General features: G+C 42.7%; 1 protein-coding gene across 1 annotated transcript in view; it reads left to right on the plus strand.

The window, feature by feature from the left end:
* Positions 1-19784, plus strand: part of LOC126251616 (metabotropic glutamate receptor 4-like) — an 868913-nt gene that overhangs the window by 800580 nt on the left and 48549 nt on the right. The window contains exon 13 of the mRNA XM_049952156.1: positions 16017-16146. Coding sequence (XP_049808113.1) covers positions 16017-16146 — 130 coding nt within the window. The remainder of the gene's footprint in view (positions 1-16016; positions 16147-19784) is intronic.

Here is a 19784-nt window from a genome sequence, read left to right on the forward strand (position 1 = left end):
GTTACGAATATATCGTCTGTCGTCATGTCGGTAGGTTCCGTAGTTTCTTCCTTGTCCGTCACGTGGTGGAGAATTTCTCCCTGAATCGTAACTGTGCGCCGAACTGTTGCGTCTGAAGTTATTCTGCCTCCCTTGATAATAATAATTGTTTTGGTTCCCATATTGTCTGTTTCTATGATTGTCTCTGTCATAGTCATTACTACGGAAATGCGATCTTTCTCTGTAACTATTACTACTCTGCCAACGGTTGTCATACGGGTGGTGTCTGTTTTGGTCACGATTTGTGTTGTGAGAATAGCCTTGTCGTGTCCAGTTCTTGTTTCTGTCGTCACGGAATTGTGACGTATGTGACCTGTAATTGTTGTGTTCCTGTTCTCGCGTTCCGCGATTGTCAGTGTCAATTTCCAGTTCTTGTAACAGTCCCTGAAAAGCTTCAATGTCGTCTTTGCAACGTCCAGCTAAAATAATATGCCGTAAATGTTCAGGTAATTTGATTAAGCAAATTCGGATGAGTTCTGAGGGGCTGTATGGGTTAGAAAGATACTGATTCTTACGCAACATGTCTTCAAAATATTTCATAATACTGGAAAATTCAGATTGTTCGAAACGTTTCATCATTATGATGCTATGTTTTACTCGGTCTTGTGTGGCTTGAGACCAATATGCTGAGAGGAAGGCATGGTAAAACTCTCCTTCACTGTGGCAATCGTGAATGACCGATCGCATTCTTACAGCTGGTTCATTCTCTAAGTAGCCACACATAAATTCTAACCTGTTTTCTAACGACCAGTTGGGAGGAAAACAATGAGAGAATTGATGGAGCCATGCTTGTGGATGAATGTCGTTGCCCGAATTCTTAAATGTTTTGAATTTGCGTGTAGTAATGAACAGCTTATAGTCAAAGTCATCATGTCGGCGAGTCGCATATCGGTCATTGTTATGTCGTCTCGGCGGTTCCATCTCATAATTCGGTGTACCTTGCCAATTTCTTTCATAATTTCCGAAGTGTCCTGTGTTATTATTTTGTGGTTGTTCCGTATTTCTATGTCCCTCTTCCCGTACTGGAGCGCGAGTATCCTCTGAAATACGTAATTCTTGTATTACCTGTGTCAGCTGATCTTGTACTTCGTGGATTTCTCTTTTGTGTTGCGTATTAATTTGATTTTGATTTTGTTTGAATTTTCTAATTTGTTCATACTCGTCTGTGTCAGTGAAGGCTACAGGTCTTGTGTCATTCAGATCATCATCTACCTTTGTAGATAAGTTAGTGACCTGATCCGAAAGTTCGCCTACTTTCTCCGATAGTGAACACATTTCCTCCGTGTGTTTTTCTGAACCAAGTTTCAGAGTGTCCATTTGTGTTGAAATCAAATCTACTGTGTCCTTCAAGTTTTCCTGAGTTTTTGCAAGTTGCATAACCGAATCGGTAGATGCAACTGAGTCAAATTTAGCTTGCAAGGTCTCATGATTTTCATGAACAGTAGTTTGCAGTTCTTTTATGGCTGCTTCGTGATTCTGTAGTGCATTTTCATGACGCGAAAAAATAGGTTGGAAATGCTCACAAATTTGTGTTTTTACGTCATTACAGACTTTTTGACATTTCGATTCAATGTGATGTAACTCAGTAGTTAAATCCTCACGTGTTTGTTCAAGAGTTTGCTCCAATGAGTCTAACTTTTGAAGATTTTGTTCCATTGCGTCTAACTGTTGCTGTGTTTGACTCTGATTTTGTTCCATTTGTTTCTGATTTTGCTCAATTGTGTCTAATTTTTGAAGCTTTTGCTGTGTTTGTCCCATTTGTTGTATTAATTGTAATAACAATGCAATGGTGTCTGAAACATGTTCCTCAGTGGTTTTCGGCAGTGAATTTGCACCGGAAACATTCACATTTTGACAAGCAGAAAATGTGTCTTGACTTATTTGAGAAAACGGTGAGGATCCAAAACCTGAATCTACAGTATTTGCGAGATCGTGTCCTGTCATTTCGGATTCCTGAGGCGAGCTGTTGCCGACCGACCGATCGATAATGCTTCCCTGCTCACTGATTGTTTCACTGTCTACGCCATTGTTTGCAACCCGCTCCATCTCCCTATGCGCAATTACCAATTTACTACTTTTAACATTAGTTAATTCACTACTCTGCGGCGCTAACATACTGCTTTCGTCTTCACTGTCATTTCTCAATTTAGTTTGGAGCCTAGTGTTACGTTTTTCACACGCCATTATTGTCACAGTATTTCACACGACAACACAGAAAAACACAATTTGAAGAGCAAAAATAAGAGAACACATTAACATAACACTGAAAATAATAACTAGTTAATTGCAGCTGCGAAATACTTGGTGCAAATCTACATGCATGCCACAACTATTTTACTATACAACAATGAAAAACTACAACTACAAAGGAAATTCTCTCTATAATTACGCGCTAGCAATCAACAAAATCTACACTAATTACACAAACTACAAGGAAAAAATCAGAAGATTCCAGTGAGGTATCCTAGGCTAAGGGTCGACATATGAAACGTCCCCTTTTAACAATTTTTACATAACTGTGCTTAAACTGACGCACAATATTTTTTAGCGCAACGCAATCTGACTTTCAACACACAATGTTTTGTTAGCGCAACGCAATCTGACTTTCAAAATTCTCTACAAGAGAATGGCCCTGACTAACATTAAACTATACGTCTCACAAATCACTTACCTCACAAAAATCTTCGTTCTCAAGCTACTGCAATACAGCGAGCGCCACTACTGCCAGCTAAATAAAAGATTCAAACTATGGAAGGCACTAACTACTGATAGGAATAGTTAGCAAATGAAAGATATTAATAGAGAACAAACAATGTATTTACCTTGATATCATGACAAATTACAAAACTCCGCCATCTCTCTCCCCACATCCACCACTGCTGGCGGCTCACCTCCAACTGCGCAACGTTACGCGCTGTTCACAGCCAGCTGCCTAACACTACAATGGTTGAGTATTACAACAATGCAAAGCAGCCACAGACTGCACACGGCACAGCCGGTGTTTTTCATACTGAGGTGGCGTTACCAATAAAAAAACCTAAACAGCCTACTTACAATATAACTGAACATATAGCTGAAATATCTGATGGGGTGTAAGGGTGATGTGGTGCACGTTTTGTAGTATTGACAGAGAGAAAACTTTGGGGACACCAGGAGAAGAAACTGAGTGGAATCACATACTAGTTGCGTTTCAATATGAAGCCAGAATGACATACGTGTTCGTAGACTGTTTTCAGTGGCTAAGGGTAGGAACGATTACGGTTGAGTCGTTACAGGAGGTGGACTAGGTACAAGAATTAAATTTTTCTAAGTCAGATATAGATTTTTCTATTTTATAAAAAAAATGGTTCAAATGGCTCTGAGCACTATGGGACTTAACAGCTATGGTCATCAGTTCCCTAGAACTTAGAACTACTTAAACCTAACTAACCTAAGGACATCACACAACACCCAGTCATCACGAAGCAGCGAAAATCCCTGACCCCACCGGGAATCGAACCCAGGAACCCGGGCGCGAGAAGCGAGAACGCTACCGCACGACCACGAGCTGCGGACTCTATTTTACATCCTGGTAGCACGTGAAATGGGAATCATTTTTGTGAAAACTAAGAATCTCCAACTTTAAAACGTGATTTTCTGAAAGTTTTAGAAGTACTCGAGCTCTTTCTATTGAATTACAGTATATTCAATAAACAACTGTTTATATGAATAACCAACTTAGAAAGACCTTTTGAAACCCTTCAGTGTCAAAGCCACGCTGCAAGTGCCTTGCATCAAATAGTTCAAGATTCCCTCCAACAGAGCTGAGTCTTAAAAAAATCGATATTTTTAATTTTTTTTTCCTAGCCCCTTCAAAATTGTGCGATACGACTTTAAGTATGATTTACTGGAAATTATCACGTATATAGTGCACAACCTTTAACAAATGTGAACTCTAATGTGAACTCTACTTCTACACTATAAAAATAATGTTTCAATGTGTTTTTTTTTTATTTTAAAGTACATTTTGATCAAGGTACTCTGCCACTCTCTCATTCATTGCAGTCATGTCTCCAATACCACTCCAAAAACTATACCTCCCAGTATAAGCATCAACCCTACAAAAACCTAGATAGACCTCTAACTGACAGTCCATAACACAAAAACTTAAGATACTTAGTACGCCCTCACATCGAAGAATGACCTGCTATCCGCCTTGCTTTCCGTAACTAGCTTCTCTGACTTGCAGTCTGTATCAGCTGGTCGAGATCCACATGTCTTTAAAATAACTGTAGCAGCTTCACCAAACGCCTTATTGTACACCCCATCTTTGAGGATCAAACGCCTCCATTCTTAGACACACAAATCAACCCTATAAACTGAGTAATCTGAAGTCTGCCCTCTCCTACCCTACCCTTCCCAACCCAAGAAAAGGCACTTTTTTTCCCTTGTCTGCTTGCTATCTTGCCCACCTATCTACTTGCCCTCTATTACACTTTCCTACACGTAAGTCACACATCCTCCTTATGTAACATCCCACCCAAAACTCTAACCTAAGAGTACCAGACATTCGTATTATAAAAATCCCATTGGTCGTAGAGGCATGCACAGCATCAACGTAATGTATCGCAAAATTTCCGAGCTAGTATGTGAATACCTATATGCGTGACTTTTAAACTGTTTTAACCTATGGTTGAAGTAGCCCTACGGTAGACATGTCATCTCCTAGAGAAAGAAGGAAATAACTAGTAAATAAAAAGAAATAAAAGTTCTCCGCACGTGCGTTCAACATTGGTTTACAATTATCTATGTAGTGGACTGACAAGGCAGCCAGTCCACAGAGACGGGTAGCCGAAGGGGCTCACGTACACACACGCCGACTGGCGCGAAGTCTGGAACAGGATTCGTAATGAATGTGATAAAGAAAAGAACGTAGCTACTAGAACACTTAACTTTTATATCGTCCTTTGGTATACAGCATTCTTGATGATACAAGTGAGACTATCTTGAGATACATGCAATGGTACAAATGGCGCCTTGCTAGGTCGTAGCCATTAACTTAGCTGAAGGCTATTCTAACTGTCTCTCGGCAATTGAGAGAAATGCTTCGATCAGTGTAGTCGCTAGCAATGTCGTCGTACAACTGGGGCGAGTGCTAGTCAGTCTCTCGAGACCTGCCTTGTGGTGGCGCTCGGTCTGCGATCCTGACAGTGGCGACACGCGGGTCCGACATGTACTAATGGACCGCGGCCGATTTAAGCTACCACCTAGCAAGTGTGGTGTCTAGCGGTGACACCACAATCTATATACTACTTTGTCAGAAAATTCAGGTTCTGAAACTTCCTGGCAGATTGAAACTGTGACCTGGACCGAGACTCGAACTCGTGATCTTTGCCTTTCGCGGGCAAGTGCTCTACCATCTGAGCTACCCACGCACAACTCACGACCATTCCTCACAGCTTTTATTCCGGAAGTTCCTCCCTTCCTAACTTCACAGAAGTTCTCCTGCAGATCTTGCAGAACTAGCACTCCTGGAAGAAAGAATATTGTCGAGACATGGCTTAACTACAGAGGAGGTAGGTAGGAGACGAGGTACTGGCGGAATTAAAGCTGTGAGAACGGGTCGTGAGTCGTGCTTGGGTAGCTCAGCTGGTGCGCCGGAAAGGTAGTTCAGCATGCTCGGTGAGAGAGCTGGCTGCTTTCTGTAATAAAAAAAAAACTGAGTGAAGGGATGAACAACGAACTTCAACGGATGTCATGTGGCGTCCACTATCATCAAACACAACGAACAACAAGGAACAAAATGAAAAACAAAAGATGGTAGAGCACTTGCCCACGAAAGGCAAAGGTCCCGAGGTCGAGTCTCGGTCCAGGTCACAGTTTTAATCTACCAGGAAGTTTCATATTAGCGCACTCTCCGCTGTAGATTGAAGATTTCATTCTGGAATTCAGGTTCTGATTTAGGCACAGTAATAGTAAGGAAAGGTAAGTAGTACGATTTTGCGTGTTATACCACCTTCGATAAATGCAAGGCAAAGGGTACAAAAACGAGACATAGTTGACATTATTAGCTTAGAGAATTCATGTTTGATTTCTGAAGTCAGTCATGTCGTTAAAATAGGTGTAAATTTAAAAACCAGTATGAAATGGAATGAAGATTTGATATCGATAGTCCGGATCGTGGATGGAAGACTTGCATTTGTCAGGTGGAATTTGTTAGGTGCTCTACTAAGATCCCAAAAGGCAGTACTTGAAAAGATGCTCAGAGAACTTAAACGGGAATCCTAGTCAGTAAAAGGGAGTTATGTGAATATCCTACTAGAGATATACATTCATCTGTCAAAAACTCTAAGAAACATTTTAAGCAAAGAAACCTAATTTTGAAATCAAAACACACTGGTGTGCAAAACTTAAGCTCGACAGTAACTTTCGCATGATGTGACCCTGCCAATTAACGTAGCTCGATGAAACTTGGACCATACATAGAAAGAACTGCTACGCTACGGTACTGAAGCTAAGTGGAAGAAATACGCAATGAGATGAATAGAAATTACACACTGAAGTCCACACGATTTATGATGGTCCTCTGGACATTACAAAAGTGAGGAGATGGTTCTTAATATAGTGTGTGGTCACAATCGATGACGATGCATGCTCTGCAAGTACTTTCATGCTAACTACAAGCTTGGTAAGCAGTTCTTGTAGTAGGGTGTTCAATGCTCTCACCACTGCAGTTGACAACTGCTGGATGGCCTCGGTGCGTGTGGACGTACTGAAATACAGCTCCCCAATGCATCCCGCATGTGCTCAGTGCGACTGAAGCCGGGGGAATGAGAAGGCTGAATATCCTCTCATTGCAAGAACTCCTTCACCAGCGCATGCGGTCGCATATTGCCATCCATAAAAATGAAGTCAGGGTCAAATGCACCGCCGGAAAGACGCACGTGGAGAAGTACAGTGTCACAATAACGTTGACTGTTGAGTGTACTGTGCCCAAAGTTTTGGAGATGAGAACGCGGATGCAACATTATGCCACCAACACACTATAACGTCTGAATCACCAAAACGATCGTAGGTGCATTACGTGTTCCCTCTTCTCGTCTTATCAGGATGCATCCAGAATCATTAATCAGACTGAACCTGTTCTCATCCGAGGAGAGCACGCGACCCCACTCATTGTTGGTTCAGTCCCTGTGCTCTTGGCACGGTGGCAAACTGCGCAGCCGATGTGCATGTGTCAACGGAACATAACGTACTGGTGTTCGAGCAAGGAGATGACACCCATGCAGTCGCCGTGCCACTGTGGAAGGTGAAACTGCGTGCCTTGCAGTCGTCTTAAATGGGGTTGCAATTGCACCAATGTTTGATGTGGGCCTCTTCTTGCCTGTTGCACAACGTAGCTGTCATCTGCTACTGTAGTTGGCTGTGGTCGACCACATCCTCCCCTTCGGGCAACAGTGTGTGTGGTTTGGAACGCTTCCCAAGCACGTGAAATGATGCTGTGAGCAATACCAAACTCCTGGGCTACAATCACCACACATCGTTCTTCTTCCAGTTTACCGATGATTCTTTACCGTGTGAAGTCATCCAAACATCTCCAGGCGATGTTGTAATGAAGAATACCACCACAGTGCACCATAACTGCTAGCTGATTAACACACACTATCTTTTCTAGTTCCTTCAACTGTCTCGTATTGCCAGGCCAGTTCCATTTGGCGCTAGAATCACGCTGACCTCACGCCATGTGACGTCCAGCTTCTGTACACGACTGTCAGACCTCTGGCAACATGTTCCCACACTTTCATTTTATTCCCACCGAGCGCAATGAACTCACATTCGGAAGGACGACGGTTCAAACCCGCGTCCAGCCATCCATATTTGGCGTTTTCCGTGATTTCCCTAAATGGTGGTTCATTGGAAAACGAACGGCCGACTTCCTTCCCCACCCGTCTCTAATTCGATGGGACCGATGATCTTGATGTTTGGTCCCCCCCCCTCCCCCCCCCCAACCAACCAACCAATCAATCCCGAGTAGTTAATATGTTACGTTATTTTATTTATCTCGTCCTTAACTTTTGCAGAGCAGCGTATATTGAGAACGTTGACAAAATTCGTCTCAGTTCATAGTAGGGATGCGAAAAACCGGCCAGTTAAAAACGGTACTTGATTTTAGTTCTGAAGAACGGCTATTTTTTGGTACTTGTTTGATCCCGGTTATAGCAGATGCTTTAATTTTTTACTGGTAACAGGGTATAAAACCGATATCAGTTTTCCATAGCAGTCGATCCAAAATTTTTGGTTTTTGAATAAAACTTTTTAAAAATGCGTAAGCTATGTGGCTTCTGAAAGATTGGTGTTGTCTTTTAATGAAATTGTTTCTGTCGAATGGAGTTAACTTACAGATCAACTCATTACACGATAAGTATTTATGAATAGATTGGACCGTCAATATTGCCAATGGATTACTTAATTCGTTACTGAAATTCTAACTTTATAAGTTGCGACAGAGATACGAAAGAGTTTTCAGCGATCCAGGAAAATATTTACTTTATTATAATTCCAGGTATTTAATTTCAATCGGTAATGACTATCGTCAGGCCTAGAAAAATATAACCACTTAGAGGTAGCGTAATTTACATACGCGCTCCTAACTATATCTATGTAAAGCAGAAGACATCATAAACAACTGTTCAATATATACCTACCTTCATTACACATATCACGCCATTACATGTCATGGTGCTGTCATAATCATCACCCATTTCGACTTAACAAACAACACTGTGGTATGTAAAGAGCACCATTGAAGCGTACATACTGCACATGAAGAGAGAGAGGGAGAGAGAAGGAAATTTTTACAGCATGAATTACCAGATCTATATTATCAGACTTTGTCAAGATGTTCGTTACATAACGGGTATTTAATGGTTAAATTTTCATTCCACCCGGAACTGATGTCCATCATCAAAATCAGTATATTGTGCAGTCACCACAGACATTAATACATTCTTGTATTCTCTGTGACATGGAAGCAAACAGCCTCCAATTGTCATCATGAGGAATTTTTAACATGCCTGAAACATATCAACGTCAGTTCAATAAGTTTGCTGCCTGGAGGCATCACAGACTTGTTCTATGAGTAATAAATGGGGGTAACGCGCTGGCCACTCAAGGATCCGTACATTCCTCCAGCAGTACATGAAGTGGACTGCAGCATTGTCCTACTGTGATACGCCATTTGGTACTCTGACCATGAAGGCACGACAACTTGGTTTACCTTTTTTATCACATGGTGTCAAGCATTCAGCCTCCCTTCAGTAGTTACCAAGTCAGTCCTGTTGTATCTAATTCGAAGAAGTGGAGAGGTATGGGTGCCAATCACTGCTTCCTTTAACCATTCACCATGTCGTCTACGCACACGATGGCGTTGGTATGAGTGCCACAGGTGGAAGCAAGACTCATCGATGAACACCTCAGGGCGCCAATTAATGTCCCACATAGCTCTAGCTCTGTACCATGCAAACTAGTGACTGCTGTAACTCCTCACAACATTCAGAGAGTCGATGACATCATTCGTTGAGACCGTCTGGTGATTGCAGATGATATGTGACGCATTACCTCCCTCAGAAAAGGCAGTATGGTGATTGTTCAACAACTTGGAAATTCAAAGATTTGAGTATAGTGTTATCGGTAAACGAGGCATGCCACTCGAAATCTCAAACCAGATTTAGTATTCTTTTCTTGATGGTGGGTGTAGACACACTGTCCCTAACCTACGCCCAGATTTCAGCTGTTGTTATCGGTCTAATCGTCATACAGTCGAAGAGTCGTACAGTCTTCCCGTGCTGTAGGGTTTCTGGAAGGACTCGTGCCTCCTCTCTTGACCTGAATCCACTCGTTCTACTGTCACTACATTACATCCAACTGTAATCTGTTAGTATGACGGTCTAATGACCAACGTGACAATCATTCGAGCTTCCCCAAAGTCCGAATGATGGTGGTAAGCTGCACGAACACGTCCATTGGGCACATTGTTCTGCAATTCCTGTTTGTAAAGTTCCAATAATTTTAGACACAACAGGTAGCCATCAAATATTCACACTATTCTTCATCGGAAGCAATGGCAGTGATTCTACTGCAAATAATGTAGAGTAAGAATGAAAGAAATATCGACGAACGCATTTCAAAGGCTTGAAAATACTGGGGTATCAGTTTAGCTGTGTTCGGGCAAGATGGCAAGATGTTTACGATGTCGCGCTTTACGGTCGTCAGAACACATGTAGCAGGTTGTATTTCAAAATCCAACAGTGACCAAACATTACCTTGACTACAGTGGCTGACTGATGATAAACAGTGTATCAGTACTTGTGTGGCAGCTAATGGTTTCCAAACAAAAGAAACGCAAAACCTTCGTCGATGATCACTGTCTGCAGTATAATCTGGCTAGCTACTGGACACTTTTCTCTACACACTGACTGACAAAAAAAATGAAGCACCGAGAAGACATAGATGTCAAAATAACTTCGTACGCGTACACAACATCAGTGGGTATGTAAATTATTAGATCTACGTTTCTCTGTGACAGGTATAATGGCCACCAAAGCGCATTAGTGTTGGTACTGTTTAGCGTTGTTACCTGTCATGGTGGGGTACACAAGGGAAGTGAATTGCATTATATGTTGAAAGATCCCGTGAAGGACACAGAGACGCCGCATATTCGTCTGAGAGGGCGTTTCAGCAGCAAACATTGAGAGAGACTTCTTTGTGGGTCTCCATTTGGCTGGCTGGTCTAACCGTGCAATACCCAGATTTTTTTTTTTCATACTCCGCAAGCCACCTGACGGTGTGTGGCGGAGGGTACCCTGCGTACCTCTGTCGGTTCTCCCTTCTATTCCAGTCTCGTATCGTTCGTGGAAAGAAGGATTGTCGGTATGCTTCTGTGTGGGCTCTTATCTCTCTGATTTTATCCTCATGGTCTCTTCGCGAGATATACGTAGGAGGGAGCAATATACTGCTTGAATCATCGGTGAAGGTATGTTCTCGAAACTTTAACAAAAGCCCGTACCGAGCTACTGAGCGTCTCTCCTGCAGAGTCTTCCACTGGAGTTTATCTATCATCTCCGTAACGCTTTCGCGATTACTAAATGATCCTGTAACGAAGCGCGCTGCTCTCCGTTGGATCTTCTCTATCTCTTCTATCAACCCTATCTGGTTGGATATTGGGATATGACAGTGACGGTATGGGACCTGAGGGCAGGCGTATGCGCCATCAAGATTCCAGTCGACCACGTTTGACCATCACAAGGAAGGATCTCTGTATTGTGCACCAATCGCGTCGTAACCCTTTCACATCTGTACCTGTTGTCCGAGAACAAGTAATGGACTCCTTGCAACATTCTGTGTCGTCTCGCGCCACTGGTTGGAGACTAGCAGTAGCCGGACTAGGGAATTACCACGCCAAGCGTAGGCTGCCGTTAACGCCACAACACGATCGGCTGCATTTTGAGTGGTGCCATAACCTGGAAGCATGGACTGCTGATAAGTGGCGTCGCATTGTGTTCAGCGATGAACTGCGGCCGGTTCTGCACTACCCCGGATGGTCTTCGTCGAGCGTGGGGGCGACCTGAGCGAGGTGTGGTTCTTCCAAAGTTTTCAAGAGGCTGAGTGGTGTTACACCTGGCATCGTGGTGAAGGGTGCTAGGGGTACGACTTCAGCTCACGACTGGTCCTGATTGACGGATCTGTGAAGACCGAGTTCGAGAAACTACTGAAGTGGGAATCAAAATTAATGGGAGGTACTACGTTATGCAGGTGATATTGCTATAGTCACGGAGACAAAATAAGATCTAGGGGAAGTACTTAGAACACTGGACAGGATTCTACGCAATCAGTATTGAATGAGAATAAACAACAAAAAGACTAAAGTGATGGTATGCAGCACAGAAGCAGAACATGAACCTCTGAGAATGAGAATTGGAAGTGAGGAGCTGGAAGTGATAGAGGAACCTACCTGGGAAGTAAAATCACAAGGAATGATAAAGACCGGAAGAAAATTGTGAGCAGAATACAATCGGCCAAAATTGCAGTTAATCTGAGGAGGAACTTACTCACCAGCAAGAACAATAAGGAAACGTATCACGAAAGCTTTCGTTTGGAGTGTGGCCCTACACGGATGTGAAACTTCGACAATGGGAAGAGAAGAGAGAAGACAGTTAGGTGCCCTGGAGATGTGGTGCTATTTAACGATGACGAAGATCAGGTGAAGAGACGAAGTATCAAATGAAGAGGTGCTTAGAAAAGTACAGAATCCAGATTTCTTTGAAGGCATATCCAAAAAGAAGAGAAACTTTCAGGGCATATCCTAAGACACAACAACATTGGAACAACAGTATAAGGTGCTATTGAGAGATGGAATCGGCGGGCACGACCAAGGATATCATGCATGCAACAAATCATGAATGATATCTGATGTAACTCGTACGTGGAAATTAAGTGGAAGGCAGACAGAAGAGAGAAATGGCGCTTTGCAGTAAACCAACATCAGGGTTGGACACTAAAAGAAGGAGAAGAAAAAGAAGTGACGGCACACCTGTGCGTCACCATCATCTGTCACCCTCATGTATTGTCTCTCATGTGACAGAATCGTGATGCTATTTTTCAACAGGACATGTTCTTCCACACATGTAACGTGTCTCTATGAGCTGTCTGCCTATTGTTGAGGCACTACCGGGGCCACACAAGATCGTCATATCTGTCCCCGGTAGTCCACGTGTTCGACCAGGTCAGACGTCAACTTCGTCCCAGTGCTAGTGCCTCGGATATCAAGGACTAGCTACAACAGTTGCAGGCCATCTTCCCTCAGGAGAGAGTTCAATAGCTTTTTGACACCCTTCCATACCAAACTTGTGCATGCATCCAGGCCAAAGGCGGTGTAACATCACACTGATAAGCCACCCTATACTGCCAAGGTCTTTATAAATATGACTCGATTTTCTAATCAATGAAATAACATCACATACCATATCAACTCGTGAAGTTTCATTTCATTTGCTCTTACCCTTCCGAGAGCTTCACTACTTTGTCAGGCAGTGTTGTTGTTGTTGTGGTCTTCAGTCCTGAGACTGGTTTGATGCAACTCTCCATGCTACTCTATCCTGTGCAAGCTTCTTCATCTCCCAGTACCTACTGCAACCTACATCCTTCTGAATCTGCTTAGTGTATTCATCTCTTGGTCTCCCTCTACGATTTTTACCCTCCACGCTGCCCTCCAATGCTAAATCTGTGATCCCTTGATGCCTCAAAACATGTCCTACCAACCGATCCCTTCTTCTAGTCAAGTTGTGCCACAAACTTCTCTTCTCCCCAATCCTATTCAATACCTCCTCATTAGTTACGTGATCTACCCACCTTATCTTCAGCATTCTTCTGTTGCACCACATTTCGAAAGCTTGTATTCTCTTCTTGTCCAAACTAGTTATCGTCCATACAAATACTTTCAGAAACGACTTCCTGACACATAAATCTATACTCGATGTTAACAAATTTCTCTTCTTCAGAAACGATTTCCTTGCCATTACCAGTCTACATTTTATATCCTCTCTACTTCGACCATCATCATTTATTTTACTCCCTAAATAGCAAAACTCCTTTACTACTTTAAGTGTCTCATTTCCCAATCTAATTCCCTCAGCATCACCCGATTTAATTTGACTACATTCCATTATCCTCGTTTTGCTTTTGTTGATGTTCATCTTATATCCTCCTTTCAAGACACTGTCCATTCCGTTCAACTGCTCTTCCAAGTCCTTTGCTTTCTCTGACAGAATTACAATGTCGTCGGCGAACCTCAAAGTTTTTACTTCTTCTCCATGAATTTTAATACCTACTCCGAATTTTTCTTTTGTTTCCTTTACTGCTTGCTCAATATACAGATTGAATAACATCGGGGAGAGGCTACAACCCTGTCTCACTCCTTTCCCAACCACTGCTTCCCTTTCATGCCCCTCGACTCTTATAACTGCCATCTGGTTTCTGTACAAATTGTAAATAGCCTTTCGCTCCCTGTATTTTACCCCTGCCGCCTTCAGAATTTGAAAGAGAGTATTCCAGTTAACATTGTCAAAAGCTTTCTCTAAGTCTACAAATGCTAGAAACGTAGGTTTGCCTTTTCTTAATCTTTCTTCTAAGATAAGTCGTAAGGTTAGTATTGCCTCACGTGTTCCAACATATCTACGGAATCCAAACTGATCTTCCCCGAGGTCCGCTTCTACCAGTTTTTCCATTCGTCTGTAAAGAATTCGCGTTAGTATTTTGCAGCTGTGACTTATTAAACTGATAGTTCTGTAATTTTCACATCTGTCAACACCTGCTTTCTTTGGGATTGGAATTATTATATTCTTCTTGAAGTCTGATGGTATTTCGCCTGTCTCATACATCTTGCTCACCAGATGGTCAGGCAGTATATATCCACAAATGATATTTGTACATGTACACTACTGGCCATTAAAATTGCTGCACCACGTATGTGACGTGCTACAAACGCAAAATTTAACCGACGGGAAGAGGATTGTGTGATATGCAAATGATTAGCTTTCCAGAGCATTCACACAAGGTTGGCGCCGGTGGCGATACCTACAACATGCTGACATGAGGAAAGTTTCCAACCGATTTCTCAAACAGAAGCAGCAGTTGAGCGGCGTTGCCTAGTGAAACGTTGTTGTGATGCCTCGTGTAAGGAGGAGAAATGCGTACCATCACGTTTCCGACTTTGATAAAGGTCGGATTGTAGCCTATCGCAATTGCGGCTAACCGTATCGCGACATTGCTGCTCGCATTGGTCGAGATCCAATGACTGTTAGCAGAATATAGAATTGGTGGGTTCAGGAGGGTTATACGGAACGCCGTGCTGGATCCCAAAGGCCTCGTATTACTAGCAGTCGAGATGACAGGCATCTTATCCGCATGGCTGTAACGGATCGTGCAGCCACGTCTCGATCCCTGAGCCAACAGATGGGGACGTTTGCAAGACAACAACCATCTGCACGAACAGTTCGACGACGTTTGCAGCAGCATGGACTATCAGCTCGAAGACCATGGCTGCGGTTACCGTTGATTCTGCATCACAGACAGGAGCGCCTGTGATGGTGTACTCAACGACGAACCTGGGTGCACGAATGGAAAAACGTCATTTTTTCGGATGAATCCAGGTTCTGTTTACACCATCATGATGGTTTCTTCCATGTTTGGTGACATCGCGGTGAATGCACATTGGAAGCGTGTATTCGTAATCGCCATATAGCGTATCACCCGGCTTGATGGTATGCGGTGCCATTGGTTACACGTCTCGATATCCTCTTGTTCGCATTGACGGCACTTTGAACAGTGGACGTTACATTTCAGATGTGTTACGACCCGTGGCTCTACCCTTCATTCGATCCCTGTGAAACCCTACATTTCAGCAGGATAATGCGCGACCGCATGTTGCAGGTCCCGTACGGGCATTTCTGGATACAGAAAATGTTGGACTGCTGTCCTGGCCAGCACATTTTCCAGATCTCTCTCCAATTGAAAACGTATGGTCAATGGTGGCCGAGCAACTGGCTCGTCACAATATGCCAGTCACTACTCTTGATGAACTGTGGTATCGTGTTGAAGTTGCATGGGCAGCTGTACCTGTACACGCCATCCAAGCTCTGTTTGACTCAATGCCCAGGCGTATCAAGCCCGTTATTACGGCCAGAGGCGGTTGTTCTGGGTACTGATTTCTCAGGATCTATGCACCCAAACTGCGTGAGAATGTAGTCACATGTCAGTTCTAGTATAATGTATTTGTCCAACGAATACCCGTTTATCATCTGCATTTCTTCTTGGTGTAGCAATTTTAATGGCCAGTAGTGTATATATCATGCAACGAGAACTGACTGCATTGTCACTTGATTGAGACCAACATAAGAAGTAGCCGTATCGCGGTCTGACAACCCCCCCACTTCCGCTTGCAGGTGCGGTACAGCGCCAAGAGCCCCGCCGTCACGGGAACCACGCAGACAGGCAGCATGATGGCCGCCGTCGTCTGCGGCCAGAAGCCGCCGATGCACCCAACGGGCATCTCATCGCAGACCACCGACTCCGGTGAGTAGGCACTCCAGTTAGTGCCATTTCCCAAATTACCGCAGGTGGCACCTAATTTTAGCGTCAAAGAAAGAAAAGTAAGATACCGGTACCTAAAAGATACGTGTGACCTCTTGCTAAAGCTTCTACGCAATCAATGTCACTAGTAAACTTCAGCCTGGAGACATTATCTTTGCAGGTACTCTATTTGAATCCTAGTGTTAGACGAAATCTGTTTCCATTTTTTGGTCAAATAAGGGTAGAGAAGACATCGTGCCGGCCTAAAGTTATTGATGATCACATTTTGTTCTCGTGTACTTATTTGAATTCAATCCCATCCGCAGTATTTCGTGAAATGACAAGGTATGAGACGATTGTAGTACCACAAGCTTATCCATTTGTCTTGTGCCCACAGTAATTAGTAATTCTGTCACAACTCTGTTTTTCTGTCACACACACACACACACACACACACAAACAAAATACGGACCAACACACAGCAACAGTCGGCAACACTACACATCGGAAACACATATATGTTGGTCACAAAATGGCAAGTGCAAGTGATATATGCGATGTGAGATATGTGGGTGAAAGAACGCCAAAAATCGGTCAGCTGGAGTATGAAACTAACAAATACATCTCCAGGGCCATACACGAGTTAACAGGGCTGGAAATCGTAAGTAACACCGAACGATAAGCTCACATTACGGAACTTGTGCTACAAAAGTTGCTTCTAACCTAAAAAACAAGAGACAAACACGACTACCACATAATAAGTTTATTGTATGTTTAAAAGGAAACATATATTTCAGACCACCGACGATGCTTCCCAAATAAAAGAAGCGAAACGCGTTTGGCAATAAACAAACTGCCTTCATTTAGTTGCATAGACGGTGCATACCACCACGAACTAAGAGCAACTAAGGGAAAGACGGAAAGCAGAAAAATATGACAAAGTTAAGATTTCTTTTATTATTTAAGGCACATGTATGTTTTCCCTACAGAAATGAAAACCAGAGGTACAATTCGCGATGGCAGATTTGTTTTCTCTCTTGTAAACATCATATCTTTTGAAATAGGGAGTCTTTGAAGGATAGCAACGGCTTCACAATTTCTTCTGCAACGCGTAGAGCAAGGGTTGCCTACATCAGGATTCAGGTCAATGCAGGCAACCCGCCTAACGGCATTAGATCAAATGGTTCAAATGGTTCTGAGCACTATGGGACTCAACATCTTAGGTCATAAGTCCCCTAGAACTTAGAACTACTTAAACCTAACTAACCTAAGGACATCACACACACCCATGCCCGAGGCAGGATTCGAACCTGCGACCGTAGCAGTCCCGCGGTTCCGGACTGCAGCGCCAGAACCGCTAGACCACCGCGGCCGGCAGGCATTAGATCATTAAAGCATAAATTGTGACGTCGTTTCTATTATTTGAAGTGTAAGTATTCCGGAAGGTATAAGGTTCAGAGCAGTGAAACAAAGTCTTATCACTAATTGTATTTCTTCTTTTCAAAAAACCATACATGTGTCATTTAAAAAAGCGTAACTTTTGTGCTGAAAGTGATATTTGTTCACTTGTAGGGATTGTAGGATTGTACATTCCTTCCCATTGTGTGAGCCCATGACAAAGATGCGTCACTGGCCAATCAAATTTTTCACATTTTGTTTCATTTCGGAAATATATGAGATGGCAAAGTTAGCTGGGACACCCTTGTATATACAAGTCTGTGAGAGACTGCACCCTTGTCGTACTCTTAACTGCTATTGGTTCTGTAGCCGCTTATCCTATATTAATTAAAATTTTATTTAAACAGAAACTTTTTATCATTTGTATCATATATTCCATTATATTCCCAGAGTATACCGATTCATTCTATCGAAGGCTTTCTCGCAGTCTACAAATGCAATATGAGACTCCAGATAATTTTCTCGTTCCTTTTCAGTTATCTGCCGCACTATTACAACATTATCACTGCATGATCGCCCTTTTCTAAAACCACTTTGTCCATCCAGAAAGAGGGCGTCAGGCTTTTCTTTTGAGGATGTTTTCAATTACTCGCGGCTACAATTTTTTTCCAGTGTTCAACCGACTTATTCCCCTATTTCCACAATCACTTCTAGTGCCTTTTTCATAGAGTGATATTATTTGCGCCACATGTATCATCTTCATTTACCAATATTCATTTAATAAATGCAACAGTTCTAACATTAATCCTCCACATTTGATAAATTCCATTTAATGTTATCGGGTCCTGCTGCTTTTCTGTTTTCCATCTGCTCTAATGCTTCTTGTGTCTCCTCCAATGCAATGCCGTCCCCTTGGTGTAGTTCATCACCTGTTCTTTGTCCTCGTCTGTTTTCGTTAGTTCAGTTTTGTCATTGTCCCCGATAGCGTATTATTCAAATTTCTTTGTCCTCTACGTATAATTGTACGGAACAAACACTGAAAATGATCTACGTGGTAGACAAGACATGGCTTTTATGCTCCTGAAACAACTCAAGAAACAGGAAAAAGGTTTTAAAGTTAATATATGTCAAATTAGTGATATGAAACTGTACAGGGTGTTTTATGTACGGCTCAATCCTGTACCCAGCACTGAGGGGAAACCAATAGTGAGAAGGAATGCGCCGGTTACCTCATGTTAGAGCACTGCATTCTCATGAGCGACGTCCGTTCCCACCGTCACAACTTAGCGGCAGCAATGGGCCCAGTATGCATTGGAATGCATTTGGAATTACAATTTCTTTTTAGCTATCGATTTTCCGTGTTTTCTATGGAGAAAGTGTATGCTATATACATGAGAGTCACAAAGTTAAAATGCTAATCATATATTGAATGTTATTGATGGTCATTGATTTAGCTGTGGAACTATAAATTTGCGTGATTGAATTGCTGATAAAATAATGCTGGCATCCAGTTTGCAGCTAAAAATCACACATAGTAATGAGGCATTCTTTCCACAGATCAAATGAAAAAGATTTACGTTGGGGAACGTGATAATGGATTGTAATAGACAACTTTGATTATAATCAACACAGATAACTTCAGTCCAGCTAAACGGTTTGCTCCCGCGTGTAAATAAAGCAAATGAATCCGTAGGACTCGTTGTAATTGATAATATTGACTGCGCATCGCAAGCTGCAGCCTGTGCGCAAATGAGTGCCACGCACCTGCAAGGCTCCAAAACATATGCGCTTATCTGTTTCCCCTACTTCGGCAGGCAGCGTATCGACTTTAGCCGAACTAGACATGTTAGGAGCGGCCGCTGTAAAAAAAAAAAAAAAAACCTGCTGCGCCATTTAGCACTTCAGAGTGATGAGTGAGCAGCATCTGCTCACAGAGGTCTGTACAAATTTTAATTGAAGCCTCACAAAGTAAAGGAATTTGTACTGTGACGGAACAACACTTACGTATTCGTGTAGTAAAATGTCGTTACTCCACGTGTTAATCTGCATAAGTGACAATTTTGGCAGACAACGTCACTTCGCATAAGTGACCATTTTGGCAGACTACGTCACTTCTCACGCTCTACTGTAAGTAAAGATATAGTGTAAGCGGCCAACACATTCTGTACAATCTCTAGAGGATCTTAGTCGGTGCCCCTTCGTGTACTGATTTATCTGGAATGGAATACGGGCAGCAGTTATCT

The sequence above is a fragment of the Schistocerca nitens genome, chromosome 4, assembly GCF_023898315.1.
Source record: "Schistocerca nitens isolate TAMUIC-IGC-003100 chromosome 4, iqSchNite1.1, whole genome shotgun sequence".
In the NCBI taxonomy this organism is placed as follows: domain Eukaryota; kingdom Metazoa; phylum Arthropoda; class Insecta; order Orthoptera; family Acrididae; genus Schistocerca; species Schistocerca nitens.